General features: G+C 41.5%; 2 protein-coding genes and 1 long non-coding RNA gene across 15 annotated transcripts; all 3 read left to right on the top strand.

The window, feature by feature from the left end:
* The first annotated feature begins 1421 nt into the window (after positions 1–1421).
* Positions 1422–11653, top strand: LOC143485585 (uncharacterized). 12 transcript variants are annotated; one of them, XM_076985059.1, is made up of 16 exons: positions 2137–2208; positions 2324–2716; positions 2838–2908; positions 3720–3805; positions 4025–4589; positions 6332–6375; positions 6624–6782; positions 8137–8198; positions 8381–8448; positions 8697–8786; positions 8899–8997; positions 9089–9136; positions 9223–9303; positions 9400–9827; positions 9958–10765; positions 11214–11653. In XM_076985059.1, the coding sequence occupies exons 5-14, from the start codon at positions 4155–4157 to the stop codon at positions 9568–9570; spliced, it is 1257 nt and encodes a 418-aa protein (XP_076841174.1). In that variant the 5' UTR covers positions 2137–2208; positions 2324–2716; positions 2838–2908; positions 3720–3805; positions 4025–4154; the 3' UTR covers positions 9571–9827; positions 9958–10765; positions 11214–11653. The 12 variants fall into 12 exon arrangements, with proteins under 12 accessions (XP_076841176.1, XP_076841174.1, XP_076841173.1 ...); XM_076985058.1 differs by lacking the exons at positions 2137–2208; positions 2324–2716 and having other exon boundaries at positions 2821–2908; XM_076985061.1 differs by lacking the exons at positions 2137–2208; positions 2324–2716; positions 2838–2908; positions 3720–3805 and adding an exon at positions 1422–1436.
* A 6918-nt stretch (positions 11654–18571) lies between these two features.
* LOC143485741 (ubiquitin carboxyl-terminal hydrolase 37-like) lies at positions 18572–20461 on the top strand. Its single transcript, XM_076985272.1, has 8 exons — positions 18572–18716; positions 18898–19064; positions 19183–19235; positions 19326–19365; positions 19554–19718; positions 19960–20091; positions 20213–20339; positions 20456–20461. Exons 1-8 carry the CDS (start codon positions 18690–18692, stop codon positions 20459–20461), a joined length of 717 nt encoding a protein of 238 aa, XP_076841387.1. The 5' UTR covers positions 18572–18689.
* A 710-nt stretch (positions 20462–21171) lies between these two features.
* LOC143485627 (uncharacterized) lies at positions 21172–23789 on the top strand. Of its 2 annotated transcripts, none has more exons than XR_013122955.1 (5): positions 21172–21298; positions 21402–21867; positions 21947–22085; positions 22178–22281; positions 22997–23789. It is a non-coding gene; the product is annotated as an uncharacterized LOC143485627 (long non-coding RNA). The 2 variants fall into 2 exon arrangements; XR_013122954.1 differs by having other exon boundaries at positions 21402–21870.
* The last annotated feature ends 2133 nt before the right edge of the window (positions 23790–25922 follow it).

Here is a 25922-nt window from a genome sequence, read left to right as displayed (position 1 = left end):
AATTAACATTTTTTTGAAAACAGTTTCCAGTTTTCAAACACGTTCTAACCGTGTGCCTGCGATGTTGTATCGCTGAGATATTAATAACATTAATGTATATACTCGCACGGTGGCCATCTTTGACGCATGGGTGCGTCAGTAGACCTGGGTGTCAACCACATCATACAGAAGAAGCCAAAATGATGACAGGCAAGTCACCACTCAAGAATCTCACAAGATCCTCAAAGAGAATGAGACCAGCACATGTTCTGATGGCCCCAACTCTTTGACCATGGGAGGAGATTTGGAAAGACTAACTGAAGACATTTACCTGCCACAGAGACCATCAGTTATCCACTTTGCCCCTAAAAAACACACTCAAGTCTGTGATGCAACAACAGAGGTAAATTGAGGCCTACATAGGTCTTGAATATATTGTTTCTTGTTTAGTGTTTATTTGATCCATTCCTTATTATTCAATGAGTCTTTATACAGACATTTTTTCAATTACACAATCATTAGAGTATGATGAGTTTGCCTTTCACAGCTTTCTGTATACCAGTCAACAGTGTATGTGACAATTACCACTGTTGACTGTTGAAGCATCCCCCAGGTTCATCAGCCATACAGGAAAGCATACAAGAAAGAGGTTGTTAATGAGTTCTGTGTTCAAGTTTGACCTGTTGGTCATTTGTTCAGCCTACCCTTGTTTATAGTTTGCATGAAAGGGATTTGGCCTGTTCAAACTATACATGTTGGCCCGTTGGCCATTTAGACCTGTTGGACGTTTGTCAGATGCACTATGTTGCCAAAAGTATGTGCATACCTCTTCTAATGAACTGATCTGGCCAGGCATGGTCATTGTATGGGAGGGAAATCTTAATTCTACATCATGCAATGGCATAGGGAATTGTGTATAGATGGCCCTGGGTTTGAAAGGCCCTGGCGTTAAACTAGGGCAAATGAGAATGGTGTTCATGTATTCACATGCTTTTGGCCATGTAACTGTAATAGTACAGGGATTAGAAAAAACAAATATCTATGCTTTGACATTCATGCTGTGCTTTCAGTTCGAATGTTGTGGGCTGCAGAAGACTGTGGTCGGGTGGAGGCAGTTGTTGGACCATATAAACTGTTTGATTCGTCTTTCCGTACACTGCATGGGACCGAGTGGCTGGCTGATGATGTAAGAGACCAAATCACTGTCAAAATGTATTACAAGAGGAAGTATAACAATCTTTAATGGTTGTTTATTTTACAATGCAGGTTATTGATGCGTACTTGCACACACTCATTGAAAAACAGCAGGTAAGTGGCAATTATATTTATGTAGCTGTGTTAGGTATTTCTTGCAACATAATTAAAATTTCAGTTGTTCTTAACAGAAAGCTGTTCACCAGCTCTGTGGCGTTATTGCAACATCGTTGTTTTCTGGACAATTCCAGAGGCTCAAAAAGGTACTTTCATCACTTTTACAGTCTAGCAGTAATGATTATCAGTAACAATAATGACAACTTTGTATTCAACACATTCTTTAGATGACGTTTCCACTGGAGGAAATCTGGATGTGCCCTGTAAACACTGGGGCTCACTGGGTTTTAGTGGTTTGTTTACCTTTCCTTATTTTTCAGAGCAGGTTTGTTTACACTACAAGTCAAATGTTTGGTCACACCTACTTTGTTTATTTTTATTATTTTTGACATAAAAAAACTGGAAAGATGCTAAAGCAATGAACGAATGCTGTGCTCTATTTATGCTCTAATAAACAAATATTAGATTCTTTGAAGTAACTGTCCTGTTCATGAAGCAGCACCTATGATGCTTTAACATCAGTCCTGAACACATTCTCACATGCAGAGACCTTGTAGAGAACTAAAGTTCTGAAATAAAGGGTGCATTTAAAATCAAGTATGTTGAGAATTAATTAATATATACAACAACCTTCCCAAATTGTCTTATAAACAAATTAAGGCATAATCCTTTAGATTAAAATGCCTTTTTTTGTGTTCAAACATTTGACTGGTAGTGTACATCAGTCATTATTTGCATGAATCGTACAGAGATATTCTAATTGTGCTATGATGCAGCAGAATGTTATAATATGACGAGAGAATAACATGAATGAACTCATTTCTTTTAGATTGTCAACATGTCTGACAAGGTCCTTGTGTTGATCGATCCCCTGGCAAATGAAAGTGCACTCGAGCGCAAGCTGCTATGTAACTGGCGGTAATAACATTTTAACATTGCTATTTTACAGTGCTAATTTTGGAGCTTTTTTCTGAAAAGAACTGGTGTGATGTTAAACTGTGTTCTTCTATCATTTTTTTAAAACAATAATTAGGAACTTCTTAAGGATGACAGGCCATGGAGACCAGGAGCCTAAATGGACAGTACAAACAATACTGCACAACAAGCAGCAGGATTCCAGCAGTTGTGGGATTTTAGTGTTGAGGGTAAACCTTTTGAAAATAATGTGATGGGCATTTATAAGTAACTGATATTACTCTTACCATGTAAAATGCCACTTTGCAGTTTGCAGAAGATTATTTCCAGAGGAGAAACATCAGCGCTGTCCAGACATCCCCACAAGATGTTACCAAGGCACGACTTGAAGTAGCCTATGCACTGCTGCAGTGTAAAGTTCAGTGGTATCAAACACTGCATGAAAGCAGTGCCATAAAGTTTTCTTTAGTCAAAACCCATATAAATCCATATTCCATCATCTGACTCAAAGGTAACGAAACTATCAATCTGTGTCCTGTACCATAAAGCTACTGCAGAGACTCTTTACTACATGATTATTTCTAGAGAATGAGTGCTACAGTTTAAAACCATACTAAAATCATTGTTTCTAGGGAATGCAGATGATTACTGTGTGGTGTGCTCCTTGCTGGAATCTGATGCAGACAAGAGCATGATTGAAATGGTAATGTATAACATAAGCATACTTTGTATTATTAGACAACTGGAGTAGTATTAGTACTAATATGTACCTAATGGCTTTTTTTGGGGGGGTAGGTGTAGATTTCTGCAGTAGGTGGGCACATGTTGAATGTGCCGAATACAACAAAGACACTAGTCTTACATATGTGTGCAAAAAATGTTACTGTTGTAAAAAGTTAGTGTTGTGCTTGGTTTATATACAAGTTCTAATAAAGAAGTTCTAATAAACTGCATATCCATGTTTCCCTTGTCCATACAGTGCACACAGAGTTAGTAGCGATGTAAAAAAAAAAAACAAAGATGGGTGTGACGCTGGGCGCAGGGAGACGGACGAGGCACGAGTCCAATGGTCTTCCACAAATGTTATTTTATTTAATACAAAAATAGTCCAGACAGCGCACGTATAGCTTACACACATGAACGTATAAGACTGACATAAATGACTAACAAAGACGAGCACGGGACAATGCGCGAACGCACATTAAATAGACAAACCACATAAGCGCCGAGTGTTCACGAGATGAGCCACAGGTGAGACTGATGAACACACTCAGACACAACCACACCGACGGAGATCCTGTCTACGACTAGACGTAGACAACATAAACACACGGCCAAAGGGGAGGGGCCAGGAGCTGTACCGTGACAATGGGTCTGTACTGAAAGCATGATTTGATAAGGAAAGCATTATTTGATGTATGATATCAGCCTATCGAGATATGCTCACCATGTAAAATATTAATAAGGAAGCTATAATAGATTTTAATCCACGCTTCCCTTGTCCATACTGTCAGGGTTGGACCCAGGACCGTTCCTCCGGTCGCCACAAGGAGGAGCCCGCGAGCTAGACCTGGGGGCAATCAGGCACAATAGGCTGCAGGTGTTTGCAGCCTACTTAAGGCGAGCAACTTCAGCAGTCCTTTGCTGAAGTTGTTAGTTGTATTCACGCTCGCAGCCTAATTAACCTAATTAGTCCCTAAATGCACATGTAATGTAATGAAAACCAAAGGAATGATTGTTGAATGTTGGTTCAGGCCTAAAGAGCTTGTTCTTATCAAATTTAGATAACACTACACTAATCAATATTTTTTTTCCTTAGGTGACAATTCCACATCCTGTCAGTTGAGATCCAATAATTCAGAGACAGTTGACAAAATGTATTTCCCAACCTGGGAATAAGGGTAGTGCGCTGTCCACACCAATCTGTGGTGGGGAGTTTGACATCTTCAATGGGACTGTGTGTCTGCTGGAGAAGAAAAAGACCAGGAGCAAGAAACGGCAGTTCTTTACCCAGATTTTCCGAGGCAGTTCGCTTAAAGCCTGGAAGAGAGAACGGACCAAGATGTTTGCATCTGGTGATGGTCCTGATGGAGGTTCTGTGGGTGCTGTTAAGAAGCAGAATGAGGAGGAAAGACAGGTTGCTGCTGAGCCCACAACCATCACTCTCAGTCCACTTTCAGTTTCAAGCTGCACGTCAACATCCGTTACATGTGATGTGGTATCGGACGAGTCCACCACTGCATTTGAGCCTGAAAGGCAGGATCAGCTGTTTGTACGTGTCTTTCTCCTTTGAGGGTCATGATATCAGCTACCCAGCCAAACCTTTCCTGCTGGAAAAAAATACAGGGGCCTTTTGGACAGGAACCCTAGAAAACGTTAACCGGGTGAGTGACAAGATGCTGCATATTAATAACAACCCAGATCATCAATGACCTCAAGAACAGGGTAGATAATTAATTTACATTTATGTTTTATAGTATGGTTCATTTATTTAGTATGTCAGGGTTAGTTTTTTATTTAGTAAAAAATAAATTAAATAAAAACAATACCACAACTTAGTCAAGGGATCCATTTGAGAGACCAAACTTCCCAATCAGTGTGGCCAAGGGACTCTGTAAACATTGTTCTGTAGGAGTGAATAGAGCTGGAAAAATTGCTGTATGTCTCATTATCCCATGAGCAACGCACACATGAATCATCTTAACTTTTATTTATATGATGCTTGCTTGTTCTAGGTATTTCCAGGTCTTAAAGGGAACGCCGGCTGATAACATATGTAAGCCTTAATATCGTGTAATTACTCTAAATTATTAAGACACGTTGTAAAAATTCACAAAAAGTAGCAGATTTATTAGATTTTCTGTAAAATCCCGCTGCACGTAGGTCGCCATTTTTATAACTGCTGACGGGCGCAGCAGGTAGTGACGTCAAATGGTTGCAGTGACTGGCCGTCGCGCTTGAGCACAGCTAGCTAGACCTGGCTACTGTTCAGCCTTTTCAGCTTGAGCCAGAACGCAACATTTCTGACATCAGCGGCTACAACACCCACCAAGTGAGTGACAGAGAGAATCCAGCGCATGTTTATGTTCACGTTTCTTCGTGCGGTTCTCGCTCCACATTCTGGGGCTTTTGGACTTTCTGTGTGGGAAAACTGTGGGCACTGCATTGTGTTTTAGTCTATGTTTAAAACCAACAGCACCCGTCAACTCTCACCAGTCGGGCTCTACTGAATGACTCAAACGCATCGGGGCTGAAGAGAGCAGAGCCGCGGGTCTTTTGGTAGCTGTGTTCGTCCACACGCTGCTTCCCAAATTTTTCTCCTCTTTTTATCTTTGGGAAAACTGTGAAGACTAATATCAGTCTTCCCACTGCCTTTCGACTGGAAATAACATCCAACGGCAACACAGTGTGGCATGGTTTTTTTTAAGGTAGCTCAGCTAACTAACATTAACTCCTTCCAACCGCAGTCAAGTTTAGCGCGCTGCAACCATTTGACGTCATCTACCCAGCAGGCATTGCGCGTCAGAAAACATGGCTGCGCCCATATGTCAAATATTTCGAATAAAAGTGTTGATTTGTAAATAAATTTGCTGCTTTTGTGATTTTTTTTACAACATGTCTTAATAATTTAGATTAATTACATCATATTAAGGCTTACAAGTGTTACCAGCCGGGGTTCCCTTTAACATTCTTTAATGCCCGTGTACTGCTGCAAAGTTTAGAATATACACTTATATCTCTTGAACTCTTAGGAGTTTAGTCTGTACACGCTTCAACCTCACACTGAACACCGTTAATTAACTAAATGTCAGTAGTTATGCTATAGCTATGATGATCCTGTGGAGGACCCATGCCACTGTGGAGATCTCGTCCCAACTCCTTTGATCTAATCATAGTACAGATCCTCGCCCATGCCCATCTCATGCATTCCCTCAAACACCTATTAGTCAGCAGTTGGCAAATATAGTGATACATTTTTAAAGACTTTGGTAAGCTTAGGTAATTAAAGCAGTTTTTAATAAATGATAATAAGGAAAGAAGGTAATGTTAATGTCTACCTTCTCCACCTGCAGTCCTGCGTTCCTTGTGCACAGCAAACAAACTGTACTGGCTCTGCTTGCTTCAGGGATGCTGTGTGGGAAGCGGCCGCATGCACCATTCTGGCCACTAGTGAGCTTCATCCCCTGAATACTGTTGGTCTCCATGGATACTCCTCTCATTCACCTGTGTTCCAACAGCCTCATCACCACACTATACAACACTTCCAGTGTCTCCCAGTACATGTGAAGTACTGCCATCACTTCCTGGTCTGCATATCAAGTCTATGTTACATTATGAAAACATTTTGTCTGACATGACATAAAAACGGAATAATATGACATTTATCAAAATGTATGATTATGTTCATTATGTTGTAGTCTCTACATGCAGACCACCTTATTATTTTGGAGACATACACCATCAGAATGGCACTTCCAGATGTGTGTACACCTGTGTGGAGAATTCCTTCATGGTGTGACGCATGTACAGAGGTGGCAGGAGGCAGAGGCTGCAAACCGAAAGCTTCATTATCCATGGTAAAAAGAAACACCAAGACTCAGGCCAAACGGCAGTAATAATGTAGATAGCAGCACTTTCATGAAAAGGAACATTTCAGACCTTAGTATTGCAAAAAGTATTTGTATTCACAATTATTGTATTAATTTTGAGGACATCTGATTAATATGAAAATATTGATTTCTTCAGAAATGCATTTTATGATCATATTCAGAGAGCTGCCACTGTGTACGTAATGGGGTTGAAGAAAAACATTGCCCAGATCTTGAAAAAATGACCAATAATTATAAAGAGCTAATGCTTGAAATGAGAAAATATGATTTTGTGATTGATAAAAATATCCTTAATGCTGTGATGTACACAGAGAAATGATACATTTAAGCAAAAAATTTGAAAATGTCAAAGTCCAATTTGAATCATTATAGTGGACCCATGTGGGTTGGAGTCCTGCCAAGCACTGAACGATTCGGTGAACAAATCTTTTGAACGAATATTTTTAGTGAACTGATTCTAATGATTCAGTTCATCTAAAAGAACTGCTGTGCCCATCACTAACAAATAATGTTACTCACGATCAATGGACACACAATTAATTAGAAAAACAGCCACGTCGTGCCGCTGCCTCTATGTACTCCATATGTGCGAGCTATAAACTGGTGCATTACGGTTGCCACCTAACGGCAGAAATAAGAACTGCAGGCAATACGCTAATCTTCAAATAAAACGAACTTTAAGACTGACAAGTAAATAACATTCGTTTGTAGACAATTATCCGTCCAATGAGTAGAGATGTCACGTTTTGTGGTTAACTCTGACAAGCATACATTACTGCTAATTTAATTCATGTGGCAGAATATTTATTTGACAGCAGTTAAATAAAACGACAAGGTATTATGGGTCATTTAGTCCAATACTCCGCAAAAGGTAATTATTTTGCTAGCGTTTGCTTTCCCCCTTTTACGTTGCTAAGTGTTTCTGCATATCGGAGTCATGGAGAAAAACATGTTTTGATATGAAGGTAAATCGCCAAGGTGAAACTCCAAACAAAATATCTAAAATCCCTCAGTCGTTTACCGACCCCCAAAGAGACAAGACACTTTTGCATTTGCTGTGGAAAAAAATCAACAAATATCTACAAATTAATATCTTCAAACAATTAATATCTCAATTTAATATCTTCAACGTATTAATATATTGAATTAATATATTTACCGAATTAATATCTCGAATTAACATATTCAACGAGTTAATATCTCGAATTAATTTGTTTAACCTGTTTAAAATGTTGTTTTCCCTGCCTTTCACTGGGCTGCGACCAGTGCTCCTTTGTGCCACTGGAGTTTCGGCCGTTGTTTGGTCTTTTCTCGTTTACAGGCGGCGGGTCCGAGATCAACAGACGGAAGTCGAAGCTGCAGCTCATACCGACACCTGCGACGGTAAATTAGGGAGCTAGCGACGAACACACCCTTATATTCGCAAGCTGGTTTGCTACATTAAACTAGCTACTTATCACTATGTTACTTAGCCTAACTAAATTGGCTACCCTTTAACGACAAATTTAAACTAGGTTGCATCAAAGTTTTTAATATTTCAGTGTTTTTTTAAACATCTTCCTTAGGACATGATCGGGAGCCTTTTGCATTGGACGAAGGCATCTTTGAGACGCTCCATACCCCGATCCGAGAGGTAGTTGGCTATTATTGGTGAAATCTTTCTTAGCCAGCTTCATTCTGTTTAAATCAAATCAAATCAAATATATTTGTATAGCGCTTTTCACAACACGTTGTCACAACATGTACAGGATTTAGGGAAGTTTCTGTGCAGAACTGTAGCATGCATTGTTTATTTGCATGCTGGTCACAATAATTGTAAAATGCAGGTCTTGCACATACTTGTCTAGTCGCAAAGTAACACTTATTTGGTTTTCTCCATAGTTGAGGCTTATACAGACTCGCCAAGGATTGGACAGAGCACATAGGATGTTTGCCTTCACCTTCTCACGAATGGGTTCTTCAGCTACACAGGTTCCCTTAAGTTTTTAATGTGTATCACAGGCACAAAAATATTTTGTTACCTGGGGGTTTATAAGGGGTTTGTCCATTTCAGTGGTAAAGTTATTTTTCTGCTTGACTGCAGGTGGTGGAGGTGAAGCTCCAGCACAAGTCCATCTACAGTGGGCTGGAGAGTGAGCACTGGTGGGTGCTCAACAATGAATTCTACTGGATAGGTGCAGAGGTGAGTCATGGGAACAGGTTCACAATTTCAGTAAGAATGGACATGCTACTGTAAATGTCCCTTCAACCTAATCTTTTCCTTGTATTTGTAGCTTACCCTCCACCACTTTGCCAGCGCTAGTGCCGTGGCCTGCATCAAGGTAACAAAGAGTCTTGACTATAAGCATCTTTCACTAGCTTGTCCCATTCTGAATTACACTCATCAGCATGTCCTCTGTTAATTCAGCGGAGGGGATCCAGCATCACAGACGCCACTATCTACCTGCGCACCTGTTCAACAACAACGTCGGTGCAGAATATTTTTCTGGTTAGTGCTTCCTCCTTTCTGATTGCATTTAGAATTATTTGTGGTGAGGTTTTTAGAAAATGATATCTAAAGGCATTTTTATTGTGTGTTTTGTAGCAAACGGTGGTGTCCACTTGGTTTAAGGGTGTCTCCATTGGTTCGGATGACATTTTCAGGTCATCCGAATCTAGTCACACCCAGACCCTGGAGACACCGAACCCAGCTGTTTTTTCCAGCAGTCCATCCCCACCGAGAGCACCCCCTCAACGACCACCTCCAGGCTTTTAAACACCTACACATGAATTGAATTCTTATATAAATTCATAATTTCACTGTGTGGCATGCGTTTTATTTTTCTACGTAATTTAATATTTTTCCTTGCATGTGTGTTTTTCAGATGCTGAAGGTTTTCTCATAACCACATGAGGACTAGATGTTGGTCTTTTGGGACACAGAGGTAGAACATCACATGGACTGATCACCCACCTGGAGCATTTTACATCTGCCCCTTCTCTTTCCCCCAACACTCTGTTTCATCTTTTGAGGTTTGTGTAACCCTAACTCATCTTCCAGATTTCTCATGAAAACATAAAGCTGTGTGTAGTTTTTATTCTGCTTTTCTGTCTCTTTCGTTCTGTCCATCATGTGGGTCTCCTGTGCTTCTTCCTGGATTAGAGACTACCGACAGCTGTGCAACCTGAATTTCACGCAGGCTCCCAGGACAAGAGGACTACTGCAGTTTGTGGACCAGGACAGAATAATAAGCCTTGACAAGATGTGCATCAAGATAATGAGACTTTATGATCCACGCCAGAGAACAGAGACAAGACCAGAGGACTGAACGGCATCAAGAACCGATCGTCGGGATTATTAGAACAATCACCATCGTCAGTGTGCAAGGAACTGTGAGGAAAGCCCGAAAGAATCACCATTCGTGGACTATTCATCATCACCGTGGACAACCATCAGGATTACAGATTCGACCATTATGGGATTTTTGGTTATCAACAGCAGATTATCAGTGCTCCTGTCATCCTCATCAGACCTCTACAACTAACTCAGAATGCTGCAGCACGACTGGTCTTCAATCTCCCTAAGTTCTCACATGTGACTCCTCTGCTACGCTCTCTTCACTGGCTTCCAGTAGCGGCACGCATCAGATATAAAACATTGATGCTTGCTTACAAAGCCAAAAATGGACTGGCCCCTCCCTACATGATGTCCATGGTCAAAAGCCAATCCGTACAGCGAACACTCAGAAACTCAAGCTTGCCTCGACTCGAAACTCCATGCTTAAAGTCTCATGGAAGACAAAGCTCCAAACTATTCTCCGTCCTGGCTCCAAGATGGTGGAACGATCTTCCATTAGCTGCTAGGACTGCAGAGTCTATTGCTATCTTCAAGCGTAGACTGAAGACCCACCTGTTTGTTGAGTTCTTACCAGAGCACTCAGCTGATACCACTTGCCGTGGTTCTTTAAATGGTATGTCTGTCTGTGGTTATTTGTGCTTCTTGGCAAATGTCTAACTTGCAAAAACACTAGGTAATGACATTGACTCCTGTGGTTTAGTAGTAGTCTGACTCAATGGTATCTTGAATTCTGGCCTATTCGTACTATTTCCTAGGATGAATTCTGTGATTGAATGCAAAGCACTTTGTAAGTCGCTCTGGATAAGAGCGTCTGCTAAATGCCGTAAATGTAAATGATTTTGTAAATTGTTAGTGAAATATGTATTATTGTTTTATAAATATTTATCAGTAATGTGATTGTGTTTTAATTGCAAAGGAGTCATACTGTCTTGTATTTTACCTTTGGTGTTACTCATGTAATCATCAGTATGCTTAGTCTGATTGTGTGGTTTGTGTGTGACTTGTGTATTAGTCTGTATAATTTGATTTTGTGTTTTTGTGTGATTTGTGTATTTAACCAGGCCACCCGAAGGGGACTGGTCCCTGCTGGATACACGCACCTATCCGGATACAAGCACCTGCCTGTGGATGTACTGATGCCAGGGTTGGACGTGCCATTGCCACAAGAGGTCGTGCGGATGCTAGTTCCTATCAGAGGCTCACCATCTACACTGAAGGGACTGTGACTACTTGGCCGGGGAACGAGAACTGTGACTACTACTGTAGAACTGTAGAACCACCCTGCGCACCACGGACTTGTGCTAACGGGCCGCCCAATGGAGGATGGGTTCCCTTTTGAGTCTTGGTCCTCCCGAGGTTTCTTCCTATTCCCCTCCATCATAGGGAGTTTTTCCTCGCCACTGTCGCCATTGGCTTGCTCATTAGGGATTTGGACCCATAAGATTGTTAATCTTGTAAAGATTGTGAAAAGCACTATACAAATAAACTTGACTTGACTTAATCATTAGTGAGTTATAGGCTAATTATGTTTTAGGTTGAATGTATCCAGTTATGATATTTGAGTGATTCACTATTTTCCCAGCTAGCAACACTAACCATGCGATACCTGAATTTAGTAAACTATAGTGAGAGAGGAATATTACACTGGAAACACACAGCCTAAATTATTACAAATAAATAAAATGTATCTTCAAGAGAGGGGAAACAAAAGAAAGTAGAAATAGTTTCTTATAGACAGTTTGCATTGGTGCTTACTAAAATTTCCCTGGTGGAAATTTTCATTTTTTAAAATAAACATTTTAAATGACTAGCTTTTAAATAGTACAAGTGTGCTACAAATGCACAACATAAAATAAAATATAAGTACAAATGTAACGCAGGCACCTCCTCAGCTAGGAGGCAGACAAACGCTGAGGAGAGCGAGATTTATTAGAAGGAATTCCATAATCATAGTCGTAACAACAGGCAGGGGTCGTAACAGGTGAGCCATCCAGGTTTGACAAGTTGATCGGCATAATCAGACACACAAAGAGAACGAACAGGGCAATGGGGAGAACACTAAAAGGAATGAACAATGGAACAGGAACAATACTCACGAAATCAAATAACAAGGATCGCGGAGCACATTGGCAAATACCGACAGAGCAAATGAACAGAACAACCGAAAACGGGCTAGGGAGACACAGGGATATAAATACACAGAACTAGACTAGACACAGGTGAAGACAATGACAACATGGGCATGGCAGACAGAGGGAAACTATGGTAACAGACAAGCAAGGCGGGATTAACAAGCAAGGAACAACAAAGACACGAAGAGCAGGACACCGGAGTGACAGCTAGGAGAGGGGGGAGTAGCCCTACGTGACAATAAAATGTAGCTGGGAAAATTATATTACTATATTACAAGTGTGCTGTAAATGCACATCAATGCATAATACATAAACTGTAGCTGGGTAAATTATAGTAGTGTGTCGTTAACAGTGGTGAACGGGATTCTTCAAGCCACCAGATTTAATCCGTCACCATATCCAGTCACGAAAATCCATGAGAAATTTGGTGGAGACACTACACATTACTGAATTGTTTACTAAAACTATTAAGGGAAGGAGAATTGCAGGTGTTCATACACATGTTGACTCGCTAGCCAGCAGATGTGTCAATTCCAGGTTCCGAAAGTAAAAGTCCTCACCAGGATTTTACTCAAGCTTGCTAGATTTTCTAATTAGTGCAATCCAGGTAAAATTAGTGGAATCAACACAATCCAGGAAGCCTGAGCAAAATCCTGTTGAGGACTTTTACTTTCTGAACCTGGAATTGACTCCTCTGCTAGCCAGGTAAAATGAAATGAAATGTGTGCTCATTTCACATTGCACATTTCATTTCATTTTAAAATACCTGGCTAGCTAGTCAAGGTGTGTATTGAGAACACCTGCAGTTTCCCTTCCCGCCTCCAGAACGCCACTCTGCAGTGTCTACTGAGTCTCTCCTGCTTCTGGAGCCCCATCAGAGCTCAGTGCTCCAGCTGGACAGATCCATCCAGCTGCCAGATGCTCAGGTAGCCAATCAGGAACAGAGGATTCACTTGTCTAAATGAACTGTGCAAATATGATGGCTTAGGGAGGTGTTGTGATGCTGAGAGAAATAAACCACTTTGGTCTCCCTGTTACCTTGCGTAGATGTTTTGCAGATTTGCAGCAAGGCAGGCTCACTAGTCGTAGCTCTTCACAGAAGAAGAAGCTCCTGAGAGCCCTGAATGCCTGTATTTCAGTCAGATGCCCTGCGTTTGGAGAGGACTACGAACAGGTTCAGCTAAACAACCCTCTGAGCCATTTAGAACACATCAGAACCACATGCAGTAGTCTGCAGGAACTGCACACAACCTTCTTTGTTTTCTCACTCTGTTGCTGCTGAAGTCCAGGAGTAATGCCCTTCTGATGTACTGTCTTCCACAGGATGCCCATGAGTTCCTGATGATGTGTTTGCTTCAGCTGAAGGAGGAGGGAGAGACACTCAGGGTTTCCTCCTTCTCTTACATCTGCCCTGTTGCAAATTTTGAGTTTCACCTCAAATCTGTGCGCACCTGCAGCAGGTAATTCTTTGCTATATCACCACATCTCCTTCTTGTAAATCAACTGCTCTTAACATGTGTTTCTTCAGAGTGTGCATTGTCACAAAGTATGCACACACTTGGTATGGGATAATGTGGGTTATTTCTGTGTGAATGTTGTAACCTCTCTGTTGATTTCTGTTGTTTGAAAGCTGTGGACTGCAGAGCTCCAGAGTGGAGGACTTCAACCACCTCTCTGTTAACCTGAGCTCTACCTTGACTGACAGCCTACACAATTACTTCAAGGTCTGTCACCACACACACCCCTACTGGACAACACTTTTTTGCCAGTTTGTTAAGTTAGGGAGCCATCCTAACCATTGTCACTCTCAATCAAAACTTTTTTTCAGTCAACGGTTTTGGAGTTCAAATGTGAATGTCAAGCTCAAGGCACCGAGGCATGTGAAGTGGTGGAGTTCTTCACACTCCCACGGTGAGTCTCGCATTATGTGAATTACCACAAACAATGAGTTTTAAAGCAGTCATCTCACACTCTTCCAGTTCTTACATCATTTTTCCTTTTGGAACAGAGTTCTGATCCACTCCCATCAGACCCTCCCATCAGACACTTCCATCAGACACTTCCTTACGTAACAGAAGTGGCTTTATCCAAGTTAGATGTCGTGCTGTTGACACCTGATTAAAAAATCTTCATCGTATAGAAATCTGGCAAATCTGTTTTGTGTGTGTGTGTGTGTGTGTGTGTGTTTTGTTTTTGCTTGTTTTTTGTTAATGACAATTGGATGGATTTTATTCCTCTCTCTACAGCTACAATTTGAATCTGAATTTTGTATATTTATTTAATGAAAATGCAGTTTTACTTTTTCTGTCAAGTTGTAATTTGATCAAATTAAATTTGTACTCCATGACTTGAATTTCTATGCATGTTTTGGAAACATATATCCTTTATAATGTTGTCAAACTACATTGAGTGTAAATGCAGGAAAGGCAATCTATAGATTCAGTCAGGCAATCAGCTGTGAAGAAACAGTTTATAAGCAATCAGGAAATATTTTAGGACAACCTGAAATATTGTTGGACAGTTATAAATTAGAGGGGACTTTAAAATGCAAAAAGAGTATCTGATACTGTACATGTGAAATATAATTGAACCGCACTTTTCATAAAAGCTCAAAGCCCTGCAAGGTGCCCAAGCTGTGTGTGTAATTGTGCAGATTTCTTTCACTAATCAGTATCTTACATTCTAGTATTTGGATTTTTCTAGTATAATAATGTATAAGATGAATCACTAAACCTTAGCACTAAAGGGTGAAGGGATTTCATGATCCATGAACCATGACCATGAACTTGGTCGTCCCCTGCGGAGTATATTGCAGAGTCACTGAAAGGTTGCAAAGGAAAGATTGGGCAAACAAAAACAAAAAAACACACAAAACCCTCACAACATCGGGCATCATCATGACAGTCAAGAGATGATTTAGCCCCAAAACCTCATCTAGATGAGATTCTTAACCCAACTGTGGGCCGCGAACGCCACCTTGAGGGCCTCAGAAGAACAACAGTTTTAAACTTTGGGCCGCAGAGGGCCGCCGGACCGCATTGATTTTGAATAAAATGCAGTACACTTTCTCACCACTAGTAGCGGTAGTGCGTCACTTACAGTTGTGATCAAATTTATTCAACCCCCACTGAAATAAAGTGTTTTGGCCAGTTTGACATTGATTTTGATAATTTCAGCCATCTTATTTACAATTATATCAAAGAGGCACTTATAAATTAGACAAACATAACATAATATTTATGATGGAATAACCACAAATGTCTTTACTGTGCTCACATCATTATCAGTTTTATTCAACCCCCTAGTGACATTATTTTTTAGTACTTAGTACAACATCCTTTTCCAGTTATGACAGCTTTCAAGCGTGAAGCATAGCTTGACACAAGTGTCTTGCAGCGACCTATGGGTATCTTAGCCCATTCTTCATGGGCAAAAGCCTCCAGTTCAGTCACATTCTTAGGCTTGCGCACTGCAACTGCCTTCTTTAGGTCCCACCAGAGGTTCTCAATTGGATTTAAGTCTGGTGATTGCGATGGCCACTCTAGAATGTTCCAGCCTTTCATGTTCAACCATGCTCTAGTGGACTTGGATGTGTGCTTCGGATCATTGTCCTGTTGGAAGGTCCAACGTCTCCCAAGCCGCAGGTTTGTGACTGACTCCATCACATTTTCCTCCAAGATCTCCTGGTACTGAAGGGAATTCATGGTACCCTGCACACGTTGAAGCTTTCCTGTACCATTAGAAGCAAAACAGCCCCAAAGCATAATTGACCCCCCGCCATGCTTCACAGTAGGCAAGGTGTTCTTTTGTTCATAAGCCTGGTTCTTCCTTCTCCAAACATAGCGCTGGTCCATTGTCCCAAACAGTTCTAATTAGGGCTGAACGATTAATTGCATTTGCGATAATTTCGCGATTTTTAAAAACGCGATTGTCTAATCGCACAGGCTGCGATTTAAACTGGTCACGTGACTTGGGAGCAAGCCGAGCCGAGGACGAACGGAGCAAACCGCAGGAGGCAGGGAGGTGGAGAAGTGAAGTTAACACAGCGCACTTTAACTTGTTGCACAATGGCTTCAGGCTCGACAGAAGCTGACACAACTGAAAGTCTAATACCAAAGAGGGGCAGCACATAAGTTGTGTGAAATTACTTTAGCTTTTAAAAAGATGCTGCTCAACGTCAGGTACCCTGCAAAACGTGCCTTGCTACTGTTGCTACGACGCGAGGAAACACTACAAACCTTCAGCATTAAAAAAACACCACAAAGCCTCGTATGATATTTGTAAGGCTAAAATGCCAACGACCAGTGCTGCATCTTCAAATACGCCAAAGTGTTTCTCTGCGCTTATACAGCTTTAGTATGCGGTGAGCAGCGAAATACCGTAAAATCACGCATATAGGCGCAATAAGATTTAAAGCAGGATGAATCGCGAAAGCGCAGATAGCTTGACCGCGGTCCAGCAGACAGGGTTCACTGACCGAACCGTTTGAAAGTGTAACTCCTTATGGATGTAATTCGAAGCGGCACGCTGAAATAACTCGGGCAGTAACGGAGTTAATAGTGAAAGACATGATGCCCGTTAATATAGTGAACAAGCCCGGCTTCATGGCTTTGTTAAACACACTGGATATGCGCTACCAAACGCCCTCACGCACATATCTTAGCCAAGTTGCTATACCTGCAGGGCTGCCAACTCTCACGCATTGAGCGTCTTAGACTAAAAAATTAGTAGTTTGCTCTGGCGCCAACCACAGGCGATCGATCGATCACAATATAATAATAATACTTAAATTTAGTCCATTTTACACCCCCCCCCCGCAACCCTGTATCTGAGCTGTATAAAAAATGCCTAAACAGAGTTTCCTGAAGTGGAACAATGGGAAAAAAAATCGCGATTTTAAATCGCAATCGCAATTTATAGATAAAAAATTGCAATTACATTATTTTCCAAAATCGTTCAGCCCTAGTTCTAATTTAGTTTCATCTGACCACAGTACACTGTCCCAAAACCTTTGTGGCTTGTCCACATGACTTTTGGCATACTGCAGTCGACTTTTCTTGTTCTTTGGAGTCAGCAAGGGGGTGCGTCTGGGCGTTCTGGCATGGAGGTCTTCGTTATGCAGTGCGCGCCTTATTGTCTGAGCTGAAACTTCAGTGCCCACATCTGACAGGTCTTTTTTCAGTTCCTTAGCAGTCACGCGGGGATTTTTCTCCACATTACGCTTCAGGTAGCGCACAGCAGTCGCGGTCAGGATCTTCTTTCTGCCACGACCAGGTAACGTTTCCACTGTGCCCTTTAACTTGAACTTGCGAATGATACTTCCGATAGTGTCTCTTGGAATATTTAACAACTTCGCAATCTTTTTATATCCATTGCCATTCTTGTGAAGAGCAATAACCTCTTCTCTTGTCTTCTGGGACCATTCTCTTGCCTTCACCATGCTTGGAAACACACCAGTAGATGTCTAGAAGGAGCTGAGTATCACAGTCCTTTTAAATCTGCCTAATTGGTGCTTATCATGCTTGATTGCTGCTCGTTGACATCCACAGATGTTTTCAATACCTGATGGAAAACACTGGAATGAACCTCTGTTCTTAGGAGTGGTAGTCGTAAAGGGGTTGAATAATTGTGTCAATGAAGAAATCACAAAAAGGCCATTTAATACTTTATGACAAAAAAAATTGATGCTATCTTAGTTGCATTTAGTTCTTTAACAAGTCCTTGTAAGATTTCATTATGAACACAATTACAAATGTGCACTGAATTCCATAAAACCCTTCGCAGCATTGGGGGTTGAATAAATTTGATCACAACTGTAGATATTTAAACAACGTATTTAATATAAGTTAAACTTATATAGCGCCTTTCTAGTACCCAAGGACACTTTACAAAAATCCTATGGGGAAAAAAAACAAATAAAAATTAAATAAATAAATATAATTAATTAAATCATACTATGACTATGTGGAAGGGAGAAAATACTGAGAGAAAAGGTGAGTTTTAAGCTGAGTTTTGAAGGAGGAAAAGGATGAACAGAGGCGGAGATGTTGCGGGAGGCCATTCCACAGTTTTGGGGCCATTACACAGAATGAGCGCCCACGAGCAGTAACAAGCTTGTATTTTGGAATCACCAGAAGACCTGTGTCTGAGGACCTAAGTGTTTGGTTTGGGATTTAGGGTATAGAAGTTGTGCTAAATAGTCTGGAGCTTACAGCTTCACACTTAACGATAACAGAACGCAGCACTATTTACGTCATATAGCTACTGACGTTAACAACGAGGCCGTGACAGCGCTGCACAATAGAACCAGGTCAATATATCGCGAACATCACATTTAAAGTATCTGCAAACCCGACGCGACGACGTTTACATTAATTCTGTTAGGAAGGAGCGTATATCGGACAAATGGGTTGCATTTACTCGTGTATGAAGGTAGCTATCTAACGTTTTTATACGTTGTGGTCTAAAAAGGAGTAACCGGCATTTTTATACCGGTTATTCTCCGATTCTCCGATATTTTCTCCGATATTTTTTCGATTTAAGATGTGATGCTTTTTAGGGTGTACTGAGGTTTCCCATACCCATGATTTGACAAACCAATGGTTTCCTACAGAAAAAGAACAAAGAGGGTGTGAATAGTGAAGTTAAAAAGAAGAAAAAGCAAAGATGGTGGAGACATATAGAGTCATCCTCCCTGACACAAGTAACTGACACTCAGTCCTTGAATGTCAGCTCCTCCTCCATCTCTTGCTCCTCTTCCTCTGAGGGACACTTAACCAGGTATGAAAACCGTCCCAGCCTTATGAATTGTGTAGTCACATGCACATGTGTAGTCACATGCACATTTGGTTATTATTTATTCTGTCTATGATTTTTCCCTGGAATTATTTGCCCCCAGGTCCAACAACAAACTCCCTACTGAACCCAAGAACACGGAAGGGATTGTTCCTGGTCAGAGCTCAGAATCTTTTATGATTTTGTACCTTTGCATAGTATGTTTTAGTCAAAGACACTTACTCCAAGGTTTTGTTCTCTCCATAGGGGCTGCTGATAAAGATGTGTGCTCTGTGCCCATGGATAGGTGGGTACATTATTAAAGTCATCTTCATGGCACAGTAAAGTATGGACAATCTATAATGGTTATATATTGACATTGTGGCATAAATCAAGAGAAACTGAAAAATATTAAAAACAACATTTGTATGTATGTGAACATTTTGTGCACTACACAAACTCCATATTCATCTGTCACTTTACTCTCTCTTTCAGATTGCCGGCTGTTGTGGTAGAGGGAGACTTTCGTGTGCAGAATTTGCAGCACCTGTTACCGCACATCGTCAGTAGTGAAAGGGTGACTGAGAGTGGCCAGGGTGAGGGCCAAGGACACGCCCCCACTGTTTCTGCTGGCAGAGACACAGAGATCCAACAGCTCGGGTAAAGACAGAACACGTTGTGTTTTAGCACACAACCATTACGTGATTTTGCAGTGTACACAGATGTAATGTACACAGTCTTTATCTCTGAACCAAAATAAAGGCACGTAGCAATTAAAGGAGCAATAAGTATTTTTGCAGTTCTTCTTCAAATTCTGAAATTATGTGACATTGACACCTAGTGGCCTGGAAGTTTTACTGATTATGTATTAAATCTATTCTAAACATTAATGTCCTGTTAGGTTTCCCAACATTGGGAATACATGTTATATGAACGCCACTCTGCAGTGTCTTCTGAGTCTCTCCTGCTTCTGGAGCCCCATCAGAGCTCAGTGCTCCAGCTGGACGGATCCATCCAGCTGCCAGATGCTCAGGTACCTGATCAGGAACAGAGAAGTCACATGTCTAAATGAACTGTTCAATTATGAGTGCTTAGAGAGGTGTTGTGATGCTGAGAGTTATAAACCACATTGGTCTCCCTGTTACTGTGCGTAGATGTTTTGCAGATCTACAGCAAGGCAGGCTCACTAGTCGTAGCTCTTCAAAGAAGAAGAAGCTCCTGAGAGCCCTGAATGCCTGTATTTCAGTCAGATGCCCTGCGTTTGGAGAGGACTACGAACAGGTTCGGCTAAACAACCCTCTGAGCCATTCAGAACACATCAGAACCACATGCAGTAGTCTGCAGGAACTGCACACAACCTTCTTTGTTTTCTCAACTCTGTTGCTGCTGAAGTCCAGGAGTAATGCCGTTCCGATGTACTGTCTTCCACAGGATGCTCATGAGTTCCTGATGATGTGTTTGCTTCAGCTGAAGGAGGAGGGAGAGACACTCAGGGTTTCCTCCTTCTCTTACATCTGCCCTGTGGCAAATTTTGAGTTTCACCTCAAATCTGTGCGCACCTGCAGCAGGTAATTCTGTGCTATATCACCACATCTCCTTCTTGTAAATCAACTGTTCTTAACATGTGTTTCTTCAGAGTGTGCATTGTCACAAAGTATGCACACACTTGGTATGGGATAATGTGGGTTATTTCTGTGTGAATGTTGTAACCTCTCTGTTGATTTCTGTTGTTTGAAAGCTGTGGACTGCAGAGCTCCAGAGTGGAGGACTTCAACCACCTCTCTGTTAACCTGAGCTCTACCTTGACTGACAGCCTACACAATTACTTCAAGGTCTGTCACCTCACACACCCCTACTGGACAACACTTTTTTTGCCAGTTTGTTAAGTTAGGGAGCCATCCTAACCATTGTCACTCTCAATCAAAACTTTTTTTCAGTCAACGGTTTTGGAGTTCAAATGTGAATGTGGTCAAGGCACCGAGGCATGTGAAGTGGTGGAGTTCTTCACACTCCCACGGTGAGTCTCGCATTATGTGAATTACCACAAACAATGAGTTTTAAAGCAGTCATCTCACACTCTTCCAGTTCTTACATCATTTTTCCTTTTGGAACAGAGTTCTGATCCTCCACATTAAGAGGTTTGACATGCTGGGCAAGAAACTAACAACCCTAATGGACATCCCCTCAGAGCTGGACCTCTCTGTCCTCCCTGGAGTGGCTTCACTCGGGCAACCGTTAAGGTCAGCTTGTACAACGGCCTGAGCATACGCTCTCTCACCTCTGTCCACCCTTTCACAATTAGCAATGAGACGCTAACTGAATGGCTTTGTGATGTGTCCACAGTGGACCAGCATACACCCAGGACAAAGGACATGAGGAGGATAATCTGGAGAAAAGCTCTGTGCCAGAACAAGGTAAACATCAGCCATTTTCCTACAGTGATCAATTAAATTTTGGATTTACAACCTGTCTACGTTTATACGTACCTGCCATAATGATGTAGTTCTCTCAACCCATTAGTAGTAAATGAGAGCAGAGAAGGACAGGGAGAGAAAGTACAGCACGTCAGCCCACTGGTGAGGAAATAGAGAGAGAGATGAAAAAGAAGATTGAAAGATGCTGAGAGAGACTGAGAAAGACAGGCTGAGAGAGATAGATAGATATGAGAGAGACCCATATCAACGATCTAAGATGCATTCTTACTTAATCATATGAAAAAACAGATGTACTTGTTGTTTGCAGGAAACTGTTCACACAGACATCTACAGACTCCACGCTGTGGTGTCTCATTTGGGTGGCAGCATGGACAGTGGTGAGCAGTCTGATAATATCCACAAACATGCAGTAGAAACTATAAAGTGACTAATGACATCTTGCTTCCCTGACAGGGCACTACATCAGCGACGTAGCTGAGGAGAAAGGAGAGTGCTGGTTAAAATTCAACGATTCAAAGGTTTCAAAAAAGACAGAGCCAGCCGTCCTTAAGAGCAGGGCAAAAACAGCCTACCTGCTTTTCTACATGCAAAGGTAGTAGCTCACCTTCTAACTCAGGTACATCTGCTGAAACACATAGAGAACTGGCTGAATTCCAGCTGCTCCTGTTTTGCTGTTGTCTCCAGTGGGGCTGGAGAGAAGAACGTGGTCCCGTGGATGGTGGACCAGGGAGAAGCAGCAGTATCCCCCTAAACCCAACTCCATGCCATGACTAAGTCAGGATACACATGTAAGCACCTACATCCTCACTTAACAAGACAGACTACACATCTGCTCAGTTCAGTTCAGGTCTATTTCTGTCTGTTCCTGTCGTCCAATCGTAGGAGATAATTCATTAAGAACGGCTTCTGCCTTTCAGATTTGGGAACATAGATACCTCTGTCCATGGGGACAGATACAAATTCCATAAGATTTTACATGTTGGCAGAAACCTAACCTTTACCCTGCCCTTACAATCAAAATTATAAGGCTAGACACAATTAGAAACTTCCTTCCTAAATTACCGCTCACACTGGTATGTCTGGTATATTACATCTTTTTATATTACTGGTAAGTTTCAAGTGAGTTATTATTTGTTCAACATTAACACTCCTCCCCCCTTGTGTGATAAGGCTACAGACTACCATTTTAAAATGATTAATGCTTAGATGGTATTTTCATTACAATTAATTAGTTAAACATGATTCAGACCAGCAGACTACAGGCAACTGCTAAATAACAAGCTGTAAAGGTGATCATCACTTCAATGCTATATCCGTTATATCTGTTAATGGGTTGCGTTTCTATGGGAATTGTGTAAATAGCCCCTTGCTTTTCTTCCAAATCTTAGTAGATAAAAGGCTTTCTAATAAAAAATGACTATTCATGAATGACGTCACTTTAGACAGCATGTAGCCTAGATGACCTGTCAACGCTTGATTTTCTCCACCATTCATGTGTTAAAGGCCAGAAAAGGCGTGACACAGGCGGACACTGCTCCCGACTCTGGCAAGTACGCAACAAAGCGGAAAGACTTCCGTTGTTTGAAGGGTGAACCGAGTGAACCAAGCGGTGTCTGTTTTGTCCGACTGATCTGAGAAGTTGGGACGTGCCGGAGTAAATACAGCTGAGCTGCTGGTGAAAGCGAGAACGTGAGAGACTCTGCTGCTGGTGCTGTCTGTGCACGAGAAGCGCGCTGATAAAAAGCTAAGTGCAACCCCCTACCTTTTTAGAAGAATTTTAACCTTCTGCCATCCACCAGTCGTAGTTTTAGGGCAGTACATTTTAATTTTTCATTTTTGTTTTAGTTTGTTGGAGTCCGTTGCTATAAATAGCTAAGTTGCTTTCTATTAGGCTGGGTACTGCTATAGGTTTATTTCATTATTTGATTTTTGGTTGTGTGTAAGGGATTTGGATTTGTTTGGTTTGATTTATTTTGGGGTTTATAATTTGGAGGGTTTGCTGTGGTGTTAAGTAGTTTTTTTTTCCAGTGCTAGCCTATTAGGGAACATTTTGTTTGGCTAAAATATTCTATATTCTTTGGGCTCCATTTTTGTGTTGCGTCTTTGTGGGTTTGTGTGTTTCTTTGTTACAATTTCAGTTATTTTGAGTGGTGACTGCGTTTTGTTTTTGTTCTGTCCTTTGTCTGCAGCATTGCTATCCAGAACACTAAGTGGACTGTTGCGTGTCCCTCCTTGAACTGGCTGCCGAGGTTCTGGACTGGGACTGGGTGCACTTGGAGTTGATGGATTTTTTTTTTTTTTTTAATATATATAAAATTCTTTTGTTGAATAAATATATTGTGCAAATTCCCATCTTCTCTCTGCATTTGTCAACTTGCGACTCCCCAAGGTGTAGTGGTTGGGATTGGGCTAAGGGAAATATAAAATTTTGCCCTTTGTCGGGAAAGGCCGTGACATTAGTAGTAAATAGTTCTTGGTTCTTTTCTCTGGCTGTTTGCCTAATGTCGCTCCTCAGTCATTTTGGACTCCTCAGTTTTTACATTGTATTTGATAATTGCCAGTGTTTGCTTTGAAAGTGAGCGTGCTGGTTGTGTTCTCCAGAGATCTGCACAATGCATTTATCACACTGTTCACGCTGCTCACCATGACTCACTGGTGTGTCCTGCTGTCAGAAGTACAAAGGGTTCCAGAGCTGGACAGCATCACCTGCAGCATTTACATCGTTCTGTGGATTTGTATTCGCTCCTTCATATTCCTGAACATTGTAATTGGCATTTTTGGTAGGTTACACTACAAGTTATTAGTTGTGCTGAATGAAATATGCAGATGGTAAAGTTGTGCAAGGGCAGAAGAATTCATTCATTGTCATTTAATGAACAATATTAATAAGCCAAATCCATGTTGCATACCCACACATGAAAATACATTCGGTTCTGTAAGGAGCGAACTCTCAAGTGCAACAACGAATTGAAATGCAGGTGAGTAGTTCTTTCATGCTGTAGTTTTTTTACTTAATTTGCTCAGACAATCTTTATGCATGCAAATAGACAAATTAATAGCCAAGTTTTGTTTGTTTTTTGTTCTGATTTTAGCAGATTAAGCCAGTCTCTAGTTAGTGGGTAAGTAATGGTCCCATGTAGATGGGAAGCAAAACCTGTAACATTTGTGACTGTAATATGTGCTGGAAAAACCACAAAAGGATCTAAATGCAGCGTAGTGCTTCTTTATCCTCCAGACACAATCTACTGTAGCTAGCAGCACAAGACACACACAAAACACACAGTACAAAAAGAAGCGAACACAGGGCAGCAGGGTCAGGGCAGCATGGTCCATACAGTCCAGAGTCCATTACAAATCCAGGGGTCGGGCTGAGAATGAGGTGTAAGGGAGAAGCAAAGGTCACAACAACGGTAGGCAAAAACGAGCAAGGAACGCTCACTATGCAACGTCAGAGGCAAAACTTCACAATGTAAAGTGGTAAGTGAGTAGTGTAAGAAAGGTGGAGGAGGGTGGGGACACACAGGGACAGGTGGAGGTCATTAGTATTCAGGAGATTGAACATGCATGTTTCGAGAAGTTGAGACCCTGGCGCTGTGACTTCAGAAGAGCGGGAGGCTTGTGTAGCTTCACTCCTTCCTTACAGTCACTTGTGTAGAATAAGTGAAGGGTGTGTGCAGATGTGTGTGGGCGTCTCCCTTGGGCTACAGGGCTGGCATACCATGACAAGCCCTAGTCCAAAATACAATGTACAACTTTTTGGTTACTATATAGGTATTTTTTGGTTACTGCATTTTGCTCTTTGTCCAGACTTCCTACTACACTTGAGGAGGATGAGGAGTCTATTTCCACCCAGGAGACTCCACTGTATATGAAGAAGATATTTTAGACTGGGAGACGTATGTGGAGGAGAACATCAATCAATCAATCAAATTTTATTTATATAGCGCTTTTTACAACAGTTGTTGTCACAAAGCAGCTTTACAAGTGCCGAGTCCTAGCCCCCAGTGAGCAAGCCAAAGGCGACAGTGGCAAGGAAAAACTCCCTAGTTTTTTGCATGAGGAAGAAACCTTGAGAGGATCCAAGACTCAGGGGGGGAACCCATCCTCCTCTGGCCGACACCGGTCACCATGACAACAACAACAACAATTTAGATAGAAAGAAGAGAAAGAAAAGGAAAAATATGTAATAATGTCCATCATGATGTATGCATCCGGTTAGGCAGGAGGTGGCTGGCCCAGGATGGATCGCTGGTCTCCTCATCTCATTATTCCTCAAGCAGGCGGGCAGCCATGTGGAGAAATGAAACAGGGAAAATTAGCTCTGTATGAGGACATATACAGGACAGGTGAAATTATAAACATTTCCGGAGTGTGGCAGCATCTCCGGCATTTAGTTAAATTATTACAGCCTAGCTAAAAAGGCAGAACC

The sequence above is a fragment of the Brachyhypopomus gauderio genome, unplaced genomic scaffold (assembly GCF_052324685.1).
Source record: "Brachyhypopomus gauderio isolate BG-103 unplaced genomic scaffold, BGAUD_0.2 sc37, whole genome shotgun sequence".
NCBI lineage: Eukaryota > Metazoa > Chordata > Actinopteri > Gymnotiformes > Hypopomidae > Brachyhypopomus > Brachyhypopomus gauderio.
The sequence above is the reverse complement of the archived record's forward strand: the minus strand, read 5'-3'. Positions and strand labels throughout refer to the sequence as shown.

What these genes read in the sequence shown, in the direction of transcription:
- LOC143485585 (XM_076985061.1), top strand. Translation starts at nt 4,155, where the DNA reads ATGGGACTGTGTGTCTGCTGGAGAAGAAAAAGACCAGGAGCAAGAAAC. An exon ending in CCCTAGAAAACGTTAACCGG is followed by an intron (nt 4,590 to 6,331) that starts GTGAGTGACAAG and finishes TGCTTGCTTCAG; the next exon opens with GGATGCTGTGTGGGAAGCGG. An exon ending in CGGTGCAGAATATTTTTCTG is followed by an intron (nt 9,304 to 9,399) that starts GTTAGTGCTTCC and finishes TGTGTTTTGTAG; the next exon opens with CAAACGGTGGTGTCCACTTG.
- LOC143485741 (XM_076985272.1), top strand. Translation starts at nt 18,690, where the DNA reads ATGGGTTGCATTTACTCGTGTATGAAG. An exon ending in TCTGAGGGACACTTAACCAG is followed by an intron (nt 19,065 to 19,182) that starts GTATGAAAACCG and finishes ATTTGCCCCCAG; the next exon opens with GTCCAACAACAAACTCCCTA. An exon ending in TCCAGCTGCCAGATGCTCAG is followed by an intron (nt 20,092 to 20,212) that starts GTACCTGATCAG and finishes TACTGTGCGTAG; the next exon opens with ATGTTTTGCAGATCTACAGC.